Source organism: Sarcophilus harrisii, chromosome 2, assembly GCF_902635505.1.
Source record: "Sarcophilus harrisii chromosome 2, mSarHar1.11, whole genome shotgun sequence".
Lineage (NCBI taxonomy): Eukaryota > Metazoa > Chordata > Mammalia > Dasyuromorphia > Dasyuridae > Sarcophilus > Sarcophilus harrisii.
In genome coordinates this window covers 96,101,539-96,124,573 of record NC_045427.1, presented here as the reverse complement: position 1 = coordinate 96,124,573, position 23,035 = coordinate 96,101,539, and the positions used below count along the sequence as shown (strand labels likewise).

The 23,035-nt window shown below is 34.9% G+C and overlaps 1 protein-coding gene across 4 annotated transcripts in view; it reads left to right on the top strand.

The window, feature by feature from the left end:
- ASB3 (ankyrin repeat and SOCS box containing 3) overlaps positions 1-23,035 on the top strand; it is a 105,889-nt gene that overhangs the window by 45,429 nt on the left and 37,425 nt on the right. For all 4 annotated transcript variants that reach the window (XM_023494967.2, XM_031950468.1, XM_003758281.4 and 1 more), the window contains one exon: positions 10,841-10,999. In XM_023494967.2, the coding sequence (XP_023350735.1) occupies positions 10,841-10,999 (159 nt within the window). The remainder of the gene's footprint in view (positions 1-10,840; positions 11,000-23,035) is intronic.

Sequence of the window (23,035 nt, the reverse complement as noted above, 5' to 3'; positions counted from 1 at the left end):
TCTAGGGTTCTTTAAGTATACTATCATATCATCTGCAAAAAGTGATAATTTGGTTTCCTCATGATCTAATTCCTTGAATCTCTTTTTCTTCACTTATTGCCAAAGCTAACATTTCTAATATAATATTGAATAGTAATAGTGATAGTAGGTAGCCTTGTTTCACTTCTGATATTATTGGGAATGGTTCTAGTTTGTCTCCAATACATATGATGCTTGCTGATGGTTTTAAATAGATACTACTGACTATTTTAAGGAAAAGTACATTTCTTCCTATACTCTAGTGTTTTTTTTTTTTTTAAATAGGAATGGATGTTCGATTTTATCAAGTACTTTTTCTGCATCTATTGAGATCATATGATTTTTGTTAGTTTGGTTATTGTTATAGTTGATTATGCTAATAAGTTTTCTGTAGAGGGCTGAAACTCTGAAAAGGTATATTTGAATCAAACAACTGAGCACTTAAGGCTAATTACCTGTTGGATATGAAACAATGACTCTATTAGCATATGTTTGGATAAGTGGTTCTTCTCACTTTTGGGTGCTTGCTGAATGTTTGGTGTTAAGATAATCATAGGCAAGGATTAGAAGGTAGCATGAGAGAGGCCAGAGTCACTTTGCAGCAGGATGAGGAAGAGAGAAGTAAGTAGCTTTGGAGTCCAGAATGGAGGATACATCTTTGGAGAGCTTTGTGGCAGTTTGTCTGTCTCCTTCACTTGTCCCCCTAAAGACCAAGGACTTTTACTTATCCTGACTCTTGCTGATTCTGAGGCCTTCAGGGAGCTAGTTCGAACTTAACATTTTGGCACCCAGTGTGGGCCAAGGACCCTAATTTCACTGAAGAAGTCCTGGGGACTAGGATATAGAGTGAGTATTTTAATAGACAAACAGGGAACTTATTTTGTTAAGGGCTAAACTAGTAACTTTTGTTTTCTATTTGAAATGGGACAGATATTAGGAAAAGATTCTCTCCCACCCAACCCCAATCCCAACCTCACCCCAAGGGAGATCTATAGGAAGCATACTCAGATTATTAAAGAGATAAGTTTGATTGTAACTTGGGAGCAGATTGATGGACTCTTGGATATGAATGCACGTCCCCTTGGTTCTTCAAGGAAGAAGAAATAAGAGGCAGATAATTGGAAACTAGTAGGAAATCAATTATGTGAATATTACAATGAAAAAAGGTCCCGATTCAGTTTCTTAGGAAACATTCTCATTCTCTCTCTCTCTCTCTCTCTCTCTCTCTCTCTCTCTCTCTCTCTCTCTCTATATATATATATATATATATATATATATATATATACACACACACACAACATAATACAATTAGCTTTAAAGAATCCTGCAGGTTATAGAAAAAAGAAAAGTTTCAAGAACAGCCAGATGAGGAAGTGTGAGGAGAAAGAGGAAGAGAAGGGAGAGATTAATGGAAATATTGCCAGAGGGCATGAAGAGTTAAGTGAACTTGAAGGGCATGGTGATTCTCTCACAGTCCAGCTTCAACTCTGCCTGTACCCCAGCAGACTCTTGACCCTTCCCCATCAATTTCACTTTCTTGGGTGGAGGGAGGAGGAGGAGTAGGAGGAGCAGTGATATCACCAGCACCTTCCCCCCCAGCAACCACTCCCTCCTATGACCAGATTGCAAAAGGCACTTCTTAAAGCCAAAGAAGAAGGTCAGAATACAACTAATTTGAGAATAGAAATGTATCCTGTGATTGAACAGCTTAATTCTTCAGGTTAAGAAAGGAGAAGATACATTCCTTTTAATCTAGAAATCTTCAAAGACCTGAAAAAGGCTTGCACTCTTTATGGGGCTACATCATCTTATGTTAAGATGTTATTAGAGAATGAAATTTTAACCCCAGTGACTGGAAATATATAGCAAGGACATGCTTAGTACCTGGACAAAACTTGTTGTGGCTTTCTGAATATAATGAGCTTTGTAGGATACAAGCCCATTGAAACAGGCAAACTGGAGTTAATACTTCAATCACTGGTGAGCAACTAACAGGTGTAGGTTCTTATGCAGACACTTCAGCACAGATTAATTACCCCATAGTATCATAGCTGCTATCAAAGCATGGGTTTTCTCCCAGGTAAACAGGACAGAGCAGAGGTCTTCACAAAAATAGCACAAGGGCCAAATGAACCCTTTGCTGATTTTGTAGGATGTCTGCAGACAGCTGTCACATGAACTAATGGTGAAAATGCAACAACAGACATTATGATAAGGCAATTTACTAAAGAAAATGTTAATGAGGTTTGTAAAAGAATTATACTAGAGCTACACAAGGATTCTCCTTTAGAGGAGATCATAAGACACTGTGCCACAGGGGTCACAAATATTTTTTATACCAAGGCTATGATGCAGACTTCCCAAGATCCGGACATGGGAAGACAGGATTCCTTTTGACAAGGGATTTCCAAAGAGACTTGTCAATGCTTTCAATGTAGTAAAGTAGGGCATCTGAAAGCTCAATGTTGGCATAGAGACAGAGAAAACAGGGTGGGAGAACTAAGACCCAAAAACCCATGTCCAAAATGCAACAGAGGCTTCCATTGGGCATCAGAATGGAGTGATTCAGGGAAATGGGATGAAGGGCTTAGCCCCAGGTCCACAAACAAAAAATACTTGGGGCATGATGGCAGCCAAATGCTACACCCAGAGAGTCTTTAGAAGTTTAGTACTCAGACATGACCAATCAGACAAGAAGCAATCTGAGGGGAGATAGGGATTTCATACTCAAATCAGCCAGGAAGCAACCTGATTGGAGAAAGGGATTACAATTGGGGAGAACAGAATTGTATGCAACTGGGACTACTGAGATAACCCCTGGAGAGGTAAAATCTGTTCCTCTCCAGCCTATGAATCCCTTGCCTCCAGGCACAGTAGGCTTGACCATTTCACCTCCTGAGAGTACTTACAAAACAGGGTCCATCCATACACTGATGTGGGAAACTGGGGAATGTGTAGATAATATCTCAGTCATTAATACAGGTAGACAATATGTGACTTATCAACCAGGAGAAGTAGTAGCATCAGGTTTACTGATACAGACTCCTAATAGGCAGTCTGTCTGGTGATAGTTACCCAGATTCTGACTCCAAGCAACAGAATCCAGGAATATACTGGACTGCAGCAGTTACAGCTGACCGACCTATGCTCACTATCTATATAAATGGCCTACCATTGGAAGGATTGGTAGACATAGGTACAGATCATAGAGTCATTAGAGGTACCAACAGGCCCAGTCACTGGCCAAAGATTACGGTAATTACCTATATGTCTGGTGTAGGGGGATCGATAATAGCTGAAGTTAGTGCTACCCCTTTGAGATGGACATTTGAAGGCGAAATAGGAGTTTTTACTCCTTTTATAGTTGAAAAAAATCCCCATCAATCTGTGGGGAAGAGACATTTTACAACAGTTAGAATTACAAATGAGTATTTCAGTTTTTTAGGCAGGGCTGCTGTTGAAGGCCTGCCAACACTTTCATCTGTTCCTATTCAGTGGAAAACTGATACACCAGTGTGGATAGAACAGTGGCCCTTAGCTAGCAGTAAAATTCAGGCCTTACTAGATATAGCGTAGGAGCAACTTCACCAAGAACACTTACAACCTTCTCCTTGGAAGTCCTTGGAATTCCCCTGTATTTGTTGTAGGAAAAAAATCTGGCAAATGGAAGATGTTGACTGATTTAAGAAAAGTAATATGGGAACTCTTCAGCCTGGACTTCCATCTCCTACTCAGTTGCCTAGAAAATGGCCTCTTTGTGTTATAGACATTAAGGATTGTTTCTATTCTATCCCTTTAGATAAGGAGGATTTGAAAAGATTTGCCTTTTCAGTGCCTAGCTTTAATTTAGCTGAACCTTAAAAAAGATATGAATGGACAGTTTTGCCACAGGGAATGAAAAATAGCCCTACTATGTGTCAAATGTATGTTGCTGCTGCTCTTATTCCAGTAAGAAAAGCATTTCCAAAAGTAATGTTATTACATTACATGGATGATATCTTGATGTGCACGTAAGAAGCAAATGTTAGAAGTATTTCTGCAAAAGACTATAGAAACAATTCAAAGACATGCTCCTTTTCAATATTTAGGATATGAAGTACACCCTAAAGAGATTACAGTACAAAACTTTCCTTAGAAAAGAGAAGTTGAACACTTTAAATGACTTTCAGAAATTGATAGGAGATATCCAATGGATGCTCCACTGTTAGGCTTGACTACCTATCAATTGCAACCCATTGTATGACATTTTAAGGGGAGAGAGTGCTTCAAACTCACCACACCCGCTTACAAAAGAAGCTCAAGAGGCTTTGAGAGAAGTTGAACTGGCTTTATCCAATGTGGTTGAAAGAGTCACTCAAAAATCCTTGGAAATATCAGTTTTTGCTATAAAAGAGGCACCCACAGCAGTCCTTCATTAAGGAGATAGTGTGATAGAGTGGGTGAACCTCCCAGCACAACTATAACAAAGCCTTACTCCTTACCCAGTGCTTGTGGCTAGAATTTTAGAAAAGACGATTAAGTGAGCTGTACAATTATCTGGGATAAGACTTGACAAGATATACACCTTTTAAACTAATACCCAAATTAATGTATGCTGTTGAAACCATCCCAGAGTGGCAAATTTTACTGGCCATGGCTCCAAATTTTACACACAGGTCTCCATTAAAGATAACCTATCTATTACATAATTGGCAATGGATTCTTGAAGAAAAGGTTTCTAAAATTCCTCTTAAAGGACCAAGAATCTTTACAGATGCATTCAAGCATAACACTTGTGCTGTATATTCTACTATAAAGAGAGTAGTCAGAACTCCTTTTCAGTCCACTCAACAGAATGAATTTTATACAATCATTCTAGCTCTTACTTGTTATCCAGGAGATGTGAATATAATATCTGATTCGGCCTGTTCAGTAAGTGTGGTACAAAGAATTGCCACAGCCCAAATAAAATTTGTAGCTTCTAATATATATCAGCTCTTTAAGGAACTTTAAGAACCAGTGAGAAAGCATCCAGGTAAGGTTTATATCTTGCATGTCCACTCTCATAGTGGATTTCCAGGTCCTATTTTTGATGGTAATTCAAAGGCAGATAGCCTTCTGACCTTGTTAGCCAATACTCCTTTATTTCAGGAATCCCAGGAATCTTATTCTAAATATCATCAGGCTGCTTGAGCTTTACATTTGCAATTTGGGATAACAAAAGAGGAAGCTAGGAGCGTGGTAAAAGCCTGTATAACTTGTGTTCCTTTCCATGCTCCTACGCTCCCTCAAAAAACCTTCCTGGTTTGAGACCCAGTGAAATTTGGCAAATGGATGTGTGGAGATTTTTTTCTTAGGGAGTTATTAATAGCTTATTCTATTTCTTTTTCTAAAATGGGACTATTTAAATAGTTTATTTTCTCTTCAGTTAACCTGGGCAATATATTTTTATAGATATTCCTCCATTTCATTTAAATTATCAAATTTATTGGCATATAGTTGGGCAAAATAACTCCCAATTATTTTTTTTTGAAATTATTATAACTTTTTATTGACAGAACATATGCATGGGTAATTTTTTTTTTTTTTTTTTTTTTTTTTTTTACAAAATTATCCCTTGCACTTCTGTTGCAACTTTTCCCTTCCCTCCTTCTAACTCCTCCCCTAGATGGCAGGCAGTCTTATACATGTTAAATATATTATAGTATATCCTAGATACAATATATGTGTGTAGGACCATACAGTTCTCTTGTTGCACAAGAAGAATTAGATTCAGAAGGTAAAAATAACCTGGGAAGCAAAACAAAAATGAAAACAGTTCACAGTCATTTCCCAATGTTCCTTCTCTGGGTGTAGCTGATTCTGTCCATCATTGATCAATTGGAACTGAATTAGATGTTCTCTTTGTCGAAGATACCCTTCCATCAGAATACACCCTCCTACAGTATTGTTGTGGAAGTGTATAATGATCTCCTGGTTCTGCTTATTTCACTCAGCATCAGTTCATGTAAGTCTTTCCAAGCTTCTCTGTATTCATCCTGCTGGTCATTTCTTACAGAACAATACTATTCCATAACATTCATATACCCCAATGTATTCAGCCATTCTCCAATTGATGGACATCCATTCATTTTCAAGTTTCTAGCCACTACAAACAGGGCTGCCACAAACATTTTGGCACATACAGGTCCCTTTTCCTTCTTTAATATCTCTTTGGGATATAAACCCAGTAGTAACATTGCTGGATCAAAGGATATGCACAGTTTGATAACTTTTTGGGCATAATTCCAGATTGCTCTCCAGAATGGCTGGATTCATTCACAACTCCACCAACAATGCATCAGTGTCTCAGTTTTCCCACATCCCCTCCAACATTCATCATTATTTTTTTCTGTCATCTTAGCCAATCTGACAGATATGTAGTGGTATCTCAGAGTTGTCTCAATTTGCATTGCTCTGATCAATAGTGATTTGGAACACTCTTTCATATGAGTAGAAATAGTTTCAATTTCATCATCTGAAAATTGTTTGTTCATATCCTTTGACCATCTATCAAATGGAGAATGGCTTGATTTCTTATAAATTAGAGTCAGTTCTCTATATTTTGGAAATGAGGCCTTTATCAGAAGAGTCAAAGGTTCTGATTGTAAAAAATGTTTTCCCAGTGTGTTGCTTTCCTTTTAATCTTGTTTGCATTAGTTTTGTTTGACAAAGACTTTTTAATTTGATTTATAATAAAAATTTTCTATTTTGTGATCAATAATGATCTCTAGTTCTTCTTTGGTCACAAATTCCTTCCTCTTCCACAAGTCTGAGAGGTTAAACTATCCTGTTCCTCTAATTTATTTATAATCTCATTCTTTATGCCTAGATCATGAACCCATTTCGATCTTATTTTGGTGTTTGGTGTTAAATGTGGGTCCATGCCTAATTTCTGCCATACTAATTTCAAGTTTTCCAGCAGTTTTTGTCAAATAATGAATAAAAATTGGGATCTTTGAGTTTGTCAAATACTAGATTGCTATAATTATTGACTATTTGTCCTGTGAACCTAATCGATTCCACTGATCAACTAATCTATTTCTTAGGCAATACCAAATGGTTTTAGTGACTGCTGCTTTATAATATAGTTTTAGATGAGGTACAGCTAGGCTACCTTCATGTGATTTTTTTTTTTTTTCATTAATTCCCTTGAAATTCTTGACGTTTTGTTCTTCCATATGAATTTTGTTGTTATTTTTTCTAGGTCATTAAAATAGTTTCTTGGGAGTCTGATTTGTGTAGCAGTAAATAAATAGATTACTTTAAGAAGTATTGTCACCTTTATTATATTCGCTCCCCCTATCCAAGAGCACTTAATATTTTTCCAGTTATTTAAATCTGAGTTTATTTGTGTGGAAAGTGTTTTGTAATTTTGCTCATATAATTTCTGACTTTCCTTTAGTAGGTAGATTCCCAAATACTTTATGCTATTGACAGTTATTTTGAATGGAATTGCTCTTTGTATCTCTTGCTCTTGGATTTTGTTGGTGATATATAAAAATGCTGAGGATTTATTGGATTTATTTTGTATCCTGTAGCTTTTTAAGTATACCAACATATATCATCTGCAAAAAATGATAAATTGGTTTCCTCATTATCTACTCTAATTCCTTTAATCTCTTTCTCAACTCTTATTGCCGAAGCTAGCGTTTCTAATACAATATTGAATAATAATGGTGATAGTGGGCAACCTTGTTTCATTCCTGATCTTACTGGGAATGGTTCCAGTTTATCCCCATTACATATGATGCTTACTGACAGTTTTAAATAGATGCTACTGACTATTTTAAGGAAAAGTCCATTTATTCCTATATTCTCAAGTGTTTTTATTAGGAATGGATGTTGGATTTTATCAAATGCTTTTTCTGCATCTACTGAGATGATCATATGGTTTTTGTTAATTTGGTGACTGATATAGTCAATTGTGCTAATAGTTTTCCTAATATTGAACCAGCCTTGCATTCCTGGTATAAATCCTACTTGGTGAGAGTGTATTATCCTGGGGATGACTTTCTGTCATCTTTTTGCTAATATTTTATTTAAGATTTTAGCATCAATATTCATTAGGGAGATTGGTCTATAATTTTCTTTCTATGTTTTCAACCTACCTTGTTTAGGTATCGGTTCCATGTCTGTGTCATAAAAGGAATTTGGTAGGACTCCTTCAATCCCTATTTTTTCAAATAGTTTATATAGTATTGGAGTTAGTTATTCTTTAAATGTTTGGTAGAATCCAAATATAAATCCATCTGGTCCTGGGGATTTTTTCTTAAGGAGTTGATTAATAGCTTGTATTATTTCTTTTTCTAAAATGGGACTGTTTAACCAATTTACTTCTTCCTCCGTTAATCTGGGCAAACTATATTTTTGAAGGTATTTTTCCATTTCATTTAAGTAATTGAATTTATTGGCATAAAGTTGGGCAAAGTAACTCCTAATCATTGCTCTAATTTCCTCTTAATTGATGGAAAGTTCTCCTTTTTCATTTTTGAGATTAATTTGAATTTCTTCTTTTCTTTTTTTAATCAAATTAACTAAAAGTTTATCTATTTTGTTGGTTTTTTTTCCCATAAAACCAACTCTTAGTTTTATTTATTGATTCAGTAGTTTTCTTATTTTCAGTTTTTTAAAATAATATTCACTTTTATTTTCAGAATTTCAAATGAGGGTTTTTAATTTGTTATTTTTCTAGCTTTTTTAGTTGTAAACCCATTTCATACATCTTCTCTTTCTCTATTTTATGCAAGTAAGCATCTAGAGATGTAAAATTTCCCCTTATAATCGCTTTGGCTATATCCCGCAAATTTTGGCATGTTGTCTTATTATTGTCATTCTCTTGGATGAAATTATTGATTGTGTCTATGATTTGCTGTTTTACCCATTCATTCTTTAGGATGAGATTACTTAGTTTCTATTTAACTTTAGGTCTGTTTTCTCCTGTCCTTATATTGCATGTGGTTTTTATTGCATCATGATCTGAAAAAAAATACATTTAGTATTTTTGTCTTTCTGCATTTAATTTTGAAGTTTTATGCCTTAATACATAGTAAATTTTTGTATAGCTTCCATGAACCACTGAGAAACTAATAAACTCTTTTCTGTTCCATGAACCACTAAGAAAAAGTAAACTCTTTTCTGTCTCCATCCAATTTTCTCCAAAGATCTGTCATACCTAACCTTCTAACACTTTGTTTACCTCCTTATCTTCTTTCTTATTTATTTTGTTCGATTTATCTAGTTCTTAGAGAACAAGATTGAGATCCCCCATTGGTATAGTTTTGGTTGTATATTTCTTCTTACATCTCTCAACTTCTCCTATAGGAATTTGGATGCTATACCACTTGGTGCATATATTATGTTTAGTATTGATATTGCTTCATTATCTATGGTACCTTTTGATAAAATATAATTTCCTTTCTTGTCTCTTTTAATTAAATCTGTTTTGCTTTTACTTGATCTGAGATCAGGATTGCTACTCCTCTTTTTTTTTTTTTTTTTTTTACTTCACCTGAAGCATAATAGATTCTGTTCCAACTCTTTACCTTCACTCTGTATATATTACTGTGCTTTAAATGTGTTTCTTGTAAACAACATATTGTAGCATTCTGGCTTTTAATCCAGTCTGCCTCTGTTTTATGGGAGAGTTTGTCCCATTCACTTTCACAGTTAAAATAACTAATTCTGTATTTCCTGCCCTCTTATTTACCCTAAATTATGCTTTTTTCTTTCCTTTCTCCCTTCCCTACTCCCTAGTACTTTGCTTTTGATGACCACCTCCCTCAAAGAGTCCTCTCCCTTTAGAGCCCCTCCCTTTTTTACACTTTTCCCTTAATATTTGTTTTCCCTTCTATTATTCTTTCCCTTTCTTTTCCCCTTTTCCCTCTCATAAAAGCTGTCTGTGGTGAGAGTTCTTTTTGGTCTTTTGCTCATTTTTTTTAAGCTTTGAGGTCTGCTCAATGCAAAGGAGCAACAGCTGCTTTAATTTACCCTGGGGCAGTTCTGCTGATTGAATTCCAGTACTGTGTAATGTGACTAGTTCCTGTGTTTTGCTGGGGCTCAGTGGTTTACAACTTGCCTTTTGTAGCAAATTGTAGCAAATTTGTAGCAAATCTGCCAAACCACTTAATTGCCACCAGGACAGAGTGGCCTAAGAGGCTTCCCAGATAAGTGGAAGATGCAAAACTTTGACTCCCTGGGCTTCTCTGGGCTCAACAGACTGTCCCCCTGCCCATTTGAAATAGATCTGTTCTGAAGTTCTTCCATGGTATCTTCTGAGAATGTGTTGTAATTCAAATATTTGTGGATTTTTTGACTCCAAAACCAGTTTAGAGGCTTAATCTGCTATTGGTTTGAGAGAAGGTCAGAGGAGGTAACAGAAAGTGTGTCTGCTGTCCACCATCTTGGCTCCTGTAGGTAACTAATTATGAGAGAAATGAAAGACAAAATAACAATGAAGAGGATAAGCAAAATTATAGACTTTCTATAATGGTGGCTTATTTTTATTTATTTTTTGAAGAAGAGTGAACTAAACATATATTATAGCCAGAGAAAGAAAAAAATTCTATTTTTAGGTGTAGAGAACCCTAATTCTATGGTTTCTGCAATTATTGAATATCTATTTCATAATCTAGAGTTCTAACTTGTGACCTTTCAAGACTTCCTTGACTCTACCTGTGATGATGTCTGTTTTTCACGTAATCAAAACTTTCTTTGAATGAAAACAAATCTTTGCTTTGTAAAATTATGGTAGCTAGATTTGATATTTGGCCTATTATAATGATTTTTCTTTTTTTCTTTCCAGATCCATCTGAAAGATACATTAAAATGAAGACCTTTGAAGGTGTTTGTGCATTACATCTTTCAGCAAGTAGAGGATTCTTGATAATAACCAAAATCCTTTTAGAAGCTGGAGCAGATGCTAACGAAACTACTTTAGAAGAAACCACTCCACTATTTTTAGGTATGTAACCTAACAGTGTAGAAAAAGGAAATATCTTTTTTTTTTTTTTTTTTTTTTTTTTATTTTTTATTTTTTTTATTTAATAGCCTTTTATTTACAGGATATATACATAGGTAACTTTACAGCATTAACAATTGCCAAACCTCTTGTTCCAATTTTTCACCTCTTACCCCCCCACCCCCTCCCCTAAATGTCGGAAATATCTTTTCAACTTGATCTAAGCTTAATTGCTTCTATGATGTCACATTCTGTTTATAGGCTGTTTTACTGACAAATGTTTTGATAGCTAATTTTGGTTATAATACTATTAATATTTTCTAATTCTTGTATGAAAATAGCTGCTTTAAATGTCATTTTTAAAGTGTTTCAAATTGGAATGCCTAGTGTGAGTTATAGACACAATCATTTTTTTCTTCTGGCATAGTTTAGTGAAACTAAAGTGTTTAATAAATTATTACTCATTCATTCATTGGTTTGGATTTAATATTGCTTTATATTGAAGTCTATGATCATTTCATGAACTAAACCTTGGAGAGTTTTGAAGATGGACAAACAATATCTTTAGCATATATTAATGAAATTGTGGTTTTAACATTGTTAATGTTAATGTAGTTTAACATGATTACACTTACTATTGAAATGTATACATAGTTGTCTTATCTATGAAGTGCAGTATTCTGGTTCTTAAATATTTGGAAAATATTTTCTATCAATGATGAAATATAAATGTAGAGGCCAGAATGACTTAGACTTTGAAGTGATTCTAAATTTTTTACACTTATGAAAGGAATCAGTGCCATAAATATTTCCAAATGCAGATCATTCTAAGTTATTTTACTTATTGTGATACAATTTCATTGGCTGCAATGTTTTGCTTTGGTTAGTAATAATAATAATAATTTGTATCTTTTGAACATATTCTAAATGCTGACCAGAGAGAGGCAGTAGTCCATATGCACGGGTCACAGGACCAAAAAACACAGGTCTTGGTGTCAGAAGACCTGATATTAAATTTTAATTTTACTGTTTATTAGTTGTCTGGCCTTGGGCAAGCTATATAACTTTATCTTTATATTACTTACTTTACTGTAGTAGTAATGGTACTGTAATGTGTGTGAGGAAAGTAGTGAGTGTAAGTAGTGAGGAAAGAATTTTCTAAACCTTAAAGCTCTTTATAATTATGAGTGATATTCATTTTTTTGTTTACCTAGTGATATATATTTCTTTAATACTTTGAGAATCTGTGATTTCATAGATGTGGGTCTTCCCTCTTCTGCAGAGATCGCAATTCTTTAATGCCTTAATAGACAGTTTCTATGTGATAACTTGTGGTTGAGAAATTAGTTGCCTTGGAGTAACACTTGTGATGAATCTTCTGAATTAAACTAAGCTCGTTCTCTAATGTCAGGACTGTTTTCAAAACTTTTCCAGTTTAGTGGGGCTGGAGATTATGCTTTGCTACAGCCTTTGGGAGCTCAGGACCTTTGAGGATGCCATGATGAGGCATCAAAGGACTTTAGGACTTTAGTGGAGGATTATCATTATACTACGTGGATTATCAAGATGTGGTAATAATATGTAGATTAGAAGTACTGTGGCTCTGGGTATGCTTTTGACTTTTGGCTTGGCAAGATGTTGAATGAAGGACTAAGGTAAAAGTTAAAAGACCCAGACTCTTCTTCTTGTGCTTCCACAGAGGCAGTGTGACAATTTTTAGCAAATCATTTAGCTTTTTTGTATCTATTTTGATATATGTAATGGGGGATAATAATCCTTTCCCTCTAATATAATGTGGGTAAGTCTAAGGAGAAAATAGATGATTTGTGTAAAAATGCTTTGCAAATAAAGATGTCCTGAAGTATACTGGTACATTTATTTGTTTTATTAAAGGAAAAAAAATATTTTGGGGAATTGATTCTTACCCTCAAGTTAGATGCAAAACAGCATTGATAAATAGGTGATGCACACTGAACCCTTTGTGACTTCGTGGAAAAATTCCATGGGAACTGCTAACTTTACAACTTTGTTTTTTGATGAATTATTCTGTTCACTTTTTGTTTATTCTTAATCTTTTTCTTTCTTCGTTATGACCTTCAGTTTTAAGAATAACAGCTTTATTTAGAGTATTTTGCAAATAGATATGCATAGTTCACTTTTTTCAATATTTAATAAATATAAATTGGTCAGTTATATTTTACCCCACAAAGGTATAGCCTTTAATGTAGCCTGTAAAAAGCCTTAAAAAAATCTTAAAATAGCTTTCTTACTTCTTATACTTAGTTATTATAATTACAATATTTCCACAGTTGCTTTTCTGTGGAACAATAGTAAATCACTGAAAATATTTCAAATGGCTAAGTTTATATTTAACACTTTTATTTTATTGTTCAATTAACTCGGAAAATTTTTTCATATTGAAATATTAATTCCTCTCATTTTAGGTACTAGTAATCAAATTCAGTGAAACCTTATAATAATAATAATAATGATGATGACAACAACTATAATAATCTCATTGTGCTTTAAGATTTGCATATTGCTTTATGTGGATGATTTAATTTAATATTTGTTCATAACCTTCCACTACCTATCACATTACTTTCTTTTCAGTCTTTTTCTATTTTTCTGCCATATGTACTAGTATTTTTATAATACATTGTTTTTGCCATCAATTAAGTAGTCAGTACATCTTGACTTTAATATCAGAATCTTAAATGTGCTGCATGCGGAAATGTCAATGAAGAAAACAAAATGAGAAAAGAGCCACTTGTGAAGACCACATATTTTAAAATCAGCCAGAGTCAGGAATTTAGGTTAGGGGAAAATCGTCAGTCTTTCTTCTCAGTGAAGAAAGATTGGAGGTGGAAGAGAATGGGCAATAGCAATGTGTGTAGCTGAGTTAAGAAGCTAGCTAGACCAGAAGCCACACGACCAGCAGCTGGGAGTATGGAACCCAGGCCAATCTCTCCCAGCTTCTCTTCCTGTCTCTCTCTCTGCCTCCACCCACCAAAATCGTCTTTTCCTATACAACGCAGGGACCATTCTTTATCCAATCATGTATATTAATAGAGTATAGCCCAATTACTATTTAGCCTCACGTGCTTGGGACCTCAGTGCATCAACTCAAGCCTCAGCCCATTATAGCCACTGAAGTAGATCCATTCAGGTTTCACAATTTTTAGGACATTGCAGGATTAACTAAAAGAAGGGACCCTAGATTAAACGCAGAAAACAATCTTAGACCTTATCATTACTTAACAAAGGAGTCAGAAAATATTCATAAATACTTTTAGATATGGATATATGCATTCTCTCTCTCTCTCTCTCTCTCTCGCTCTCTCTCTCTTACCTGCTTTCCCATCTCTTCAAAATTTAAAAAAGTCTATACCTGTCATTGAAAGCATCCTTAATGAAAATGTAAGAAAGCAGATATACCGACTTTCCCAAGTAATATTATATAGGAAATCACAGATCTTTACAGTTGAGAAAAATTTACTGAATAATGTAATATATGGATCCCTTTATGTTTATTATTTGGGGACTATAAAGAAGTATTTGATTGTCTACAGCCAAATGTAATGTAAGAGCTCTGCTCTAGTAATGGATATCCCATACTTATGTCAAATTTATACAGATTATGTTTTAAGATTCCTTGAAATATATAACAACATTACTAATTTGGTTTAAGTGACCTGATCCTCTGATAGCATAAAGAATGGTATAAAATAGGAAGATATTTGGTTACTAAATATCTGTTATAGAGAATATTAAATTCATAATTCAGATGAAAGAAGGAATCTTTATAGGAAATGAGATCCTCCAGATTTTCTGGTTTGCTAGTGAAGCAATTGTTGAGTTGAATTAAGACATGAAATATCACATATCTTCCTAAATGAGGTCCATCATCACTCAAAAAACATAGAAAAAAAATAAGACTATCATTCAGATTATGCTATATAATTAGGTTGACTACCTGTAAAACTGTTTCATTAACACATATATTAGATAGACACAGCAAATTGCTAAGCCTAGTGAACTCGGCCTGGAATTAAACTGGAGAAGAAATGGTTAAATTTTTGGGAAATTGTGCAGTGCTTTTAATGATTCCAAATAAAATGAAACAATGTGAGTGGCATAATTGACAGCCTATATCTCTTGGTATTTACGCAGTCAAGAGAGAGAGAAGAAAACTCTAGCATCTTAGGTGAACCCTGTTTGGAGGATTTATGGGAGAGTGTGCACAAGAGTTGTCTAAGATTAGCAAATATGAATAACTTGTGATTTGAATTGCTGGGGGAAGTGCCTACATTGATGACATCACAGGTTTATTGAAATATTGAAGAAATGGTCACCAAATTAGATTATTACATGGCTGGAAAGGCCTCTGGTACAGGAATCAGAAAATCCAATTTCTAAGACTAATGTTAATTCTTAATTAACTGTGTCCTGAATGAAGGACTCTGGGATTCAAACTTCAGGTTATTCTGACTCTTAAGTTCAGCTATTCCTCCTTATACTATCTCCTTTCTCTGTAGTGTTCTGCTATTCTGGAATATTGAGTCTTAATATTTTTATAATAAATTATTGTTTTACTATGAATTAAAATAGTTCATTTTTACTAATATCAGGGTCAATTAGATGAAGTGAGGGTATTGCCTCACCCTTCTGAGTGTTCATCTTTATATCACCTCTTCCTTGGACTTCATGACAACTCTTCAAGGACAGTTTTTAGCTAGTAAGAAGACAGTTTTTAGCTGTTCCTCATTATCATTAGGTATGTGTGTGACATACAGGGATAGCTACTAGACTTGTAATTTTACTTATATAGGGAATTAAAAAAAATAAGGACACTCTTTATCCTTCCCCTGATCTAGCTAGCACACTGCTTAAGTACTCTGTTCTAGTTTTGGACTTGCCAGGGAATATTAATTTTCTGAGATTCAGCACTGATCTACCTTTGGTTTCTGCCTTTACTCTGGGACTTCTGAGGGAACCTGTATTCGGCTTGCCCTCAGGCTTTGTTCCTGCGTCATCCTCATCCAAGCCTCTTGGCTTCTTTGTCTTTCTAGGGTGACCTGAGTCAACCCCAAATCCAGACCTTTGGCTTCTGTCTTCACCCCAGGCCTTCAGTACTTTAGAGGCTGTTTCCAGACCAGATCCACATTGAACTGTCAAGTCCTGCTTCTGTCTGGACTCTTACAGGGTGGTACTTTGCCTTCTGTCTTTTGTGAGTTGGGCCTTCTGAGTCTCATAGGTCTGAACACCACCATCTGTCACAAGGTTGGCCATCAAGGGAGAGCCCATAGCAGTCTAATTATTTCCTTCCCTCGTTGGATTTTTTTTTACAGTCTCTGATAATTAACCTAAACTCATTCTTCTGTGGTTAGCATTCTCCCACCTTGTCTTACTCACCTTATATCAGTGAAAGAGAAACCCCTGGCTGATATAAAAATCCTATTCTTCATCTGCTTTTTATTTTTTCTCCTATCTCTTTTTATTTATTGTTAAATAATAGCATTTTATTTTCAAAATATCTGTAAAGATAGTTTTCAACATTCACCCTTGCTTAACCTTGTTAAGCCTTCTTTCAGGTTTAACCTTGTTAAACCTTGCTTAACCTTGTTAAACCTTGTCTCCTTCCCTTTCTCCCATCCCCTTCCCTAGAGGGTAAGAAATCCAATATATGTTAAACATGTGCAATCTTCTATAATATTTCCACAGTTATCATGCTGTACAAGAAAAATCAGATCAAAAAGGGAAAAAAATGAGAAAGAAAAAAAAAAAGCAAGCATACAACAAAAAAGGTGAAAATACTCAGTCCCTTTAAGTCCTCTCTCTGGATCTAGATGTGTCTCTCCATCACAAGTCTATTGGAACTGGCTGAATTACCTCATTGTTGAAAAGAACCTCATCTATCAGAATTGATCATCTTGTTGATGCTGTGTACAGTGTTCTCCTGGTTCTACTCATTTCATTGAGCATCAGTTTAAGTAAGTCTCTCCAGGCCTTTCTGAAGTCATCCTGCTGATTGGTTTTTTATAGAACAATACTATCCCATAACATTCATATACCATAACTTATTCAGCCCTTCTCCAATTGATGGGAATCCACTGAAGTTTCCAATTCCTTGCCACTAAAAAAAAAGGGTTGCCACAAACATTTTTGTCAGGTGGGTCTTTTTCATTCCCCATCTCCTACTGTCCACTCCCTTACTCCCATTCCTTCCTGCTGCATGCTCCCAGCATTTTTTTTCCTCCCAATTTTTTATTCACTTCTTCCACTGTGTTCTCTGGAAAACCTACTCCAAAGTTAAGAAACCTGCTTTTCCTTTTCCTTTCTTATTCCTTCCAGCTAATAGCACTTACTGAAACATGTTCCTTTCCTGATGATATGGCATTCCTGGTTATCCTTTTTAGCACTGATTGGATGACTCCAGTCTTTGATTGGGGAATTGGAATATGCCTTTCTCCCCTGACACTTTCATTTTCTACTACTATATCTCAGTAAAACCTCTCCTCCTTGGAGGTTTATTAATTTCGTATTTATCAGCCAAAAGATTCTTGTGGTTATGATCTATTGACTCCAGAACATTCTCCTTCCTTTTTCAATGAGATCAGGGCTTGACTCAATCTTTTTCTCTACCCAATTTATGTTTTCATACTGAGAGACTTCAACATACTTTTTGATACTTCTCCAAATACCATAACTTACTATTTATTCGATAATTATTTCCCATAACTTATTCTCCCACCTCATATGACCTGTTATCATACTTTTGATCTTGCCATTTCTTTCAAGTGTACCACTTGTGTGTTAATGATTTTTGAACTCTTATCTGGTCATAATCTATATTCCTTATCATGACCAAATTGATTATATATAATCTTTACTAATCACTTAATTTAGCTGTAATAATCAGATTATACCTGTTAGGCCTATTTCTTTCTGAATTCTTTTTGAATTCTTGACTTTTCTCATATAGGAGTAATATTTAGGTCTTAGGATTTGTAGAATTTTCTTTAGGCTAAGAGCAAGAAAACTCACAAGAATAATAGATTTTGGCCTTTTTTTCCCCCTGATCCTTTACATCTGCAGACCAATGAGATTATCCCTGCTCTGTAGAGGCCTGTTTTTACAAAACACAGAATTTAATAGTTGCAGGGCATGACTGTAGTTTTAAAACATTTTTTGTTGTTGTTCAGTTGTTTCAGTCATGTCTGATTCTTCATGATTCCATTTGGAGTTTTCTTGGTAGAGATATTGAAGTGGAGTACTTCTCCAGTTTACAGATGAAGATAAATAAGCAAACAGGGTTAAGTCACTTGCCTAGCATCATATAGCTAGTCAGTGTATGAGGCCACATTTGAACTCAGGTCCTCCTGACTTCTCACTGTATTGCATGTGAACAGCAAGAAGGGACTGAGATCTTTGCTATATTCTTGATTGTAATTTTTATTAGCCAGCATAATTTTTTTCATGAAAGCATCTCTTAAATTATAATCAGTCAGTGTGAAGACATGGTTAGTCTTGATAAATCCTAAATCTCATATCTTTAGTGAGAGCTAGTTCCATGGCTGAGTACTGTATTCTTCATAAAAAATTTTAAGTAAACTTATTTTTACTTGATCTTTCATGGAAAAGCCATTCTGATCAAAAACTATGATTTGATCAGCTTAGGCCTATTTCTACAGTGTCAGGAATTACAAGATAGATGCTTCTGATTCACTGCAAAATGTCCTGCCATATAAAATAATTGACTATAACCCAGTTCAACCAAATATTGTGATAGAAAGGATACTTTCTGTAGTTTTGCTGTTCCTGATTGGTGAGGTCCTCCTCAGAACCTCCATTTGAGGAAATAGCCATGCCAACTATTCTCTCTTTAAAACCCAACTCCTCTCACTCTGCCTTAGTGGTTTTCTTAAGAGTAAGTTAATTCTTTCCTCCTGCCCTCATTTCCCATTCCCTTTTATGTGTTGCTTCTCTTTTAATATGTAAGGTCATTGAGGGGAGGGACTATTTTTTTGCTTGTATTTATATTCTAAGCACTTAGCATAGAGCCTAATACCTAGTGAGCGCTTAATAAATTCTTTAGCTAGCTATGTACATGGAAATGTGACCATACCCCCCCCCCAAAAAAAAAAAAAAAAAAAAAGGCACAAAAGCGTTGGTTATAGAATTAATTAGCAAAAATATCGAAACTTTTTCACTAGTGAAAACCTGACCAGTACAGTCTTATTGTAATAGAATTTTATTTCTAGTTCCACCAGATGTCAGTATGACCCCAGATACTGCAGGAAATTAAAATGGGCTGTGTTCATTCAGGTATGCTTGCTATATAATTTTTTCAAAATGCATTTTTAGCAGGGATGAAATTGTTGAGTGAAGAAATCTTTTTCCTTTTAAAGTGTTTTATATTATATAAAAAGGAAATACACAGAGATTATACATACAGTTACAAACCACAGCTATATATAATAATAGACCCATATGTAGTTTAATATTATACATAAATGGACTCTGTGATCTTTATATATTTCAGAAATTATAATTCTACTTTTAATATCTAGGAGATGTACATCCTGTGGTTATTTTCATACAGTCTCAATGACCATGGTCATCAAAAGAAGGAATATTTCTAGTTAATAGATTATGATGTTTGACTTACTTTGATTTATGTTTGGTTCTCAAAATAACTAAAATATTACACTTTGAGTATTTGGATATTTCAGACATTTTCATAAATGAATGCTGTATTAAAGATTCCCTTTTCTTATTGTATAAAAGAATTAACAAATTTGTTTTCTCTTAATCATTTACTCTTTCTTTGTGAGTAAGTATTTAATGATTATGAATTTTATTTAGTATTATTGATTGGAATAAAAATTCATGTCTTAAGTTGGTGGAATTTTTCCCTTATGAGAACCTAGTTTTGGGTTCCTACTCTTGTGTAATCTTCACATCATATTTTTTGATGATATGACATTTACAATTTGATAAATATTAAGTCCCTCTTTTGTCCTTGGTAGTGTGCTGAGTGCTGGGTATACAAATAAGCAAAAGACAATCCATGTTCTCAAGAAGCTTACAATCTAATGGGAGAATATAGTACACAAAAAGAAGCTGCAAAGGAGGGGCAGGGCATGTGAGGACTGATGATGATGGTGTCAAAACCAAGGAAGAAAGTTGGTGGCAAATGAAGACATGGCTTGCCTTTTCATTTGATTTTTTTTCATTAATTCCCTTGAAATTCTTGACCTTTTGTTTTTCCATATGAACTTTGTTGTTATTTTTTCTAGGTCATCAAAATAGTTTTTGGGAAGTCTGATTGGTATAGTGCTAAATAAATAGATTAGTTTAGGTAGTATTGTCATCTTTATTATATTTGCTCGCCCAATCCAAGAGCATTTAATATTTTTCCAGTTAGTTAGTTCAGACTTAATTTGTGTGGAAAGTGTTTTGTAGTTTTTCTCATAAAGTTTCTGATTTTCCCTTGGCAGATAGATTCCTAAACATTTTATACTATCAGTAGTTACTTTAAATGGGATTTCTCTTTGTAACTCTGACTGTTGGATTTTGTTAGTGATATATAAGAATGCTGATGACTTATATGGGTTTATTTTATGACCACAACTTTGCTAAAATTGTGGATTATTTCTAATAACTTTTTAGTAGAATCTCTGGGGTTCTCTAAGTATAGCATCATATCATCAGCAAAGAGTGATAATTTGGTTTCCTCATTGCCTATTCTTATTCCTTTAATATCTTTCTCAGCTCTTATTGTATGGCTTGCATTTTCAATCCTTTATAAAGGGAGATTTTGGAAGAGTTCTTTTCTCTCCCTTCAGCCCTCCAACCAGAGGGGCAGAAGCAACTGAATGCACTGAAGAGGTGTAAATACCCAAATTGGCGCAATCTCCATGATGGTGGTGAGTTTTCTCTTTGAAACCACAGCCTTGATTGAATTTGTTTTGGTTAAAAGTTATATTTACTCCAGTCTTTAAGATGTACATTTTCTAATTTACTTCTTTTATTGTCTCTCCTTTTGGAAAATGTAAAAGGACTCATTCCCAACTTCTTAGTCTCTCTTAATCTCCATATTCAATCCGTGGTTGTCACATGCCTTCTACCTTCCTAACATTCCTTCTACATTACCTTTTGTCTCTAACATAGCAACCACTTTGAGGCAGGCCCTTCTCACTTTAGACCTGAACTATCTCTCAGTAGCCTTCTGTTTGCTCTTTCTGTTTCAAATCTTGCACTACTCCAGTTAATTTTCTATTCAGTTGTCAAATTGATCTTCAAAGTCTTATCATATCATCCCTCCCTATTAAGTAAACTCTGATGACTCTCTCTTACCCCCAGGGTCAAGATTGCCTCTTTATTACCTTGCCCTTTTTTGTCTTTCCATCTTACTTCTTTGATTCAGTGATAGTGGTCTTCTTACAGTTACTCAAATCAAATTCTCATTTTCCAACATCTGCTTTTCCTCAGAGATTGCCCCCAATTTATTCAAAATACATGTTGTTTATACGCAAGTTTTTCTTTTTTCCTTTTTTGCAAGTTATTTTCTCCAGTCGACTGTGAGTTCCTTAAGAGCAGGAAATATGTTTTGCCTTTCTTTGTATCCCCAGACTTCATTCTTGACAACCTCATTTCTTCTCTAGCTGTAATCACTGAATAGGAATTGTTTCAGTCAAACTGAGACTGGGGAACAGACTTCAACTTTAAAAAGCCAAGGTCTCTCACTGTATTCAAGATCATCTTTATTTATCCTGATTTTTATTTTGCCACTAGACCCATATGACTCTAGAGGAGAGAGCAAGGCTGTTAACCTTGCATAACCCTCCTACACTGAAATCCAGTTGTCTTGCAAGTCATGGCATCATCTCCTATCCCCACCTTTCCCCCCCACCGCCAGATGTCATGGTCAAGAACAAGGGGAGAAACAATTGTTCTTGGCATAGTAGGTTCTTAATAAATGATAGTTGACTAACTCACATAACCTAGTTGAAAGATTCTACACTGTGATTAAACCAATGCAATTACCTTTGATTTGGTTCCCTGACTCTTTTTCCTGTCCAGTTCATTCTTCACATAGCTGCCAAAGTAAATTTCATTAAGGGCAGGTATTATTCTGCTATTCACTCCCCAACCCAATTACTCTGCCTCCAAGATTAAATACAGAATGCTCATTTTGACTTTTAAAACCTGTCACAGCCCAACCTCAGCTTAGCGCTTCCTGGATAAACTGGTCTTATTGTTCTTCATAGATGATGTGCCATCTCCTGTCTTAGTTGCCTTGTATTGACTGTCCCCACATGTAGAATCCACTCCATCTCATACATCAGAAGTGCACCTTCTTCCATGAGATCTTTTTTGATCCATATCAGCTGTTGGTTCTCCTTGTACCTATTTCATATCTGTTTTTGTCTGTACTTATATTTGTACAGGCTGGTATGTACTTGGCTGGATTGTAAATTTCTCAACTGCATGTACATGCTGTTGCCTTTTTTTCTTAGCATATTAGCATAGTATTTAACAAATAATAGACACAATAAATGCTTATTGATTGAGACTGAAGAATTTATAAATTCTGAAAAAACTACCTTCAGAATACCATAGGATGATATTTTGAAGTGGCTTCCTAACATGAATTATAAATAAAGCCAAAATAATAAGAGGAATAGATATAAATTAACTAGGACATGCCTTTGTGTACTTTATTTGCGATGCAGAAGAAATGTATAGTATTTAAATGGTGCTAATATAGAGATCATGAATTGGAAAGAGAGGTGATTGCTGACATCACTTTTTGGGAGAAGGCAACTTTTAGCCTTTGATTCAGCAATTATTTATGCTGAAAAACAGCTGTGTTACTCTGCCTGGGAGGTCATACACCTTTATTCCATCTCTCTGATGAGGAATCAAATAACTAAAAAGCTACCTGTCATCAGAGACTTTTTCAAGAAAAAAATTCTAGGACTTCTGTTAAAGTCAGTATCTATTCATCCCTATTCAGCTACTTGTAGCTAT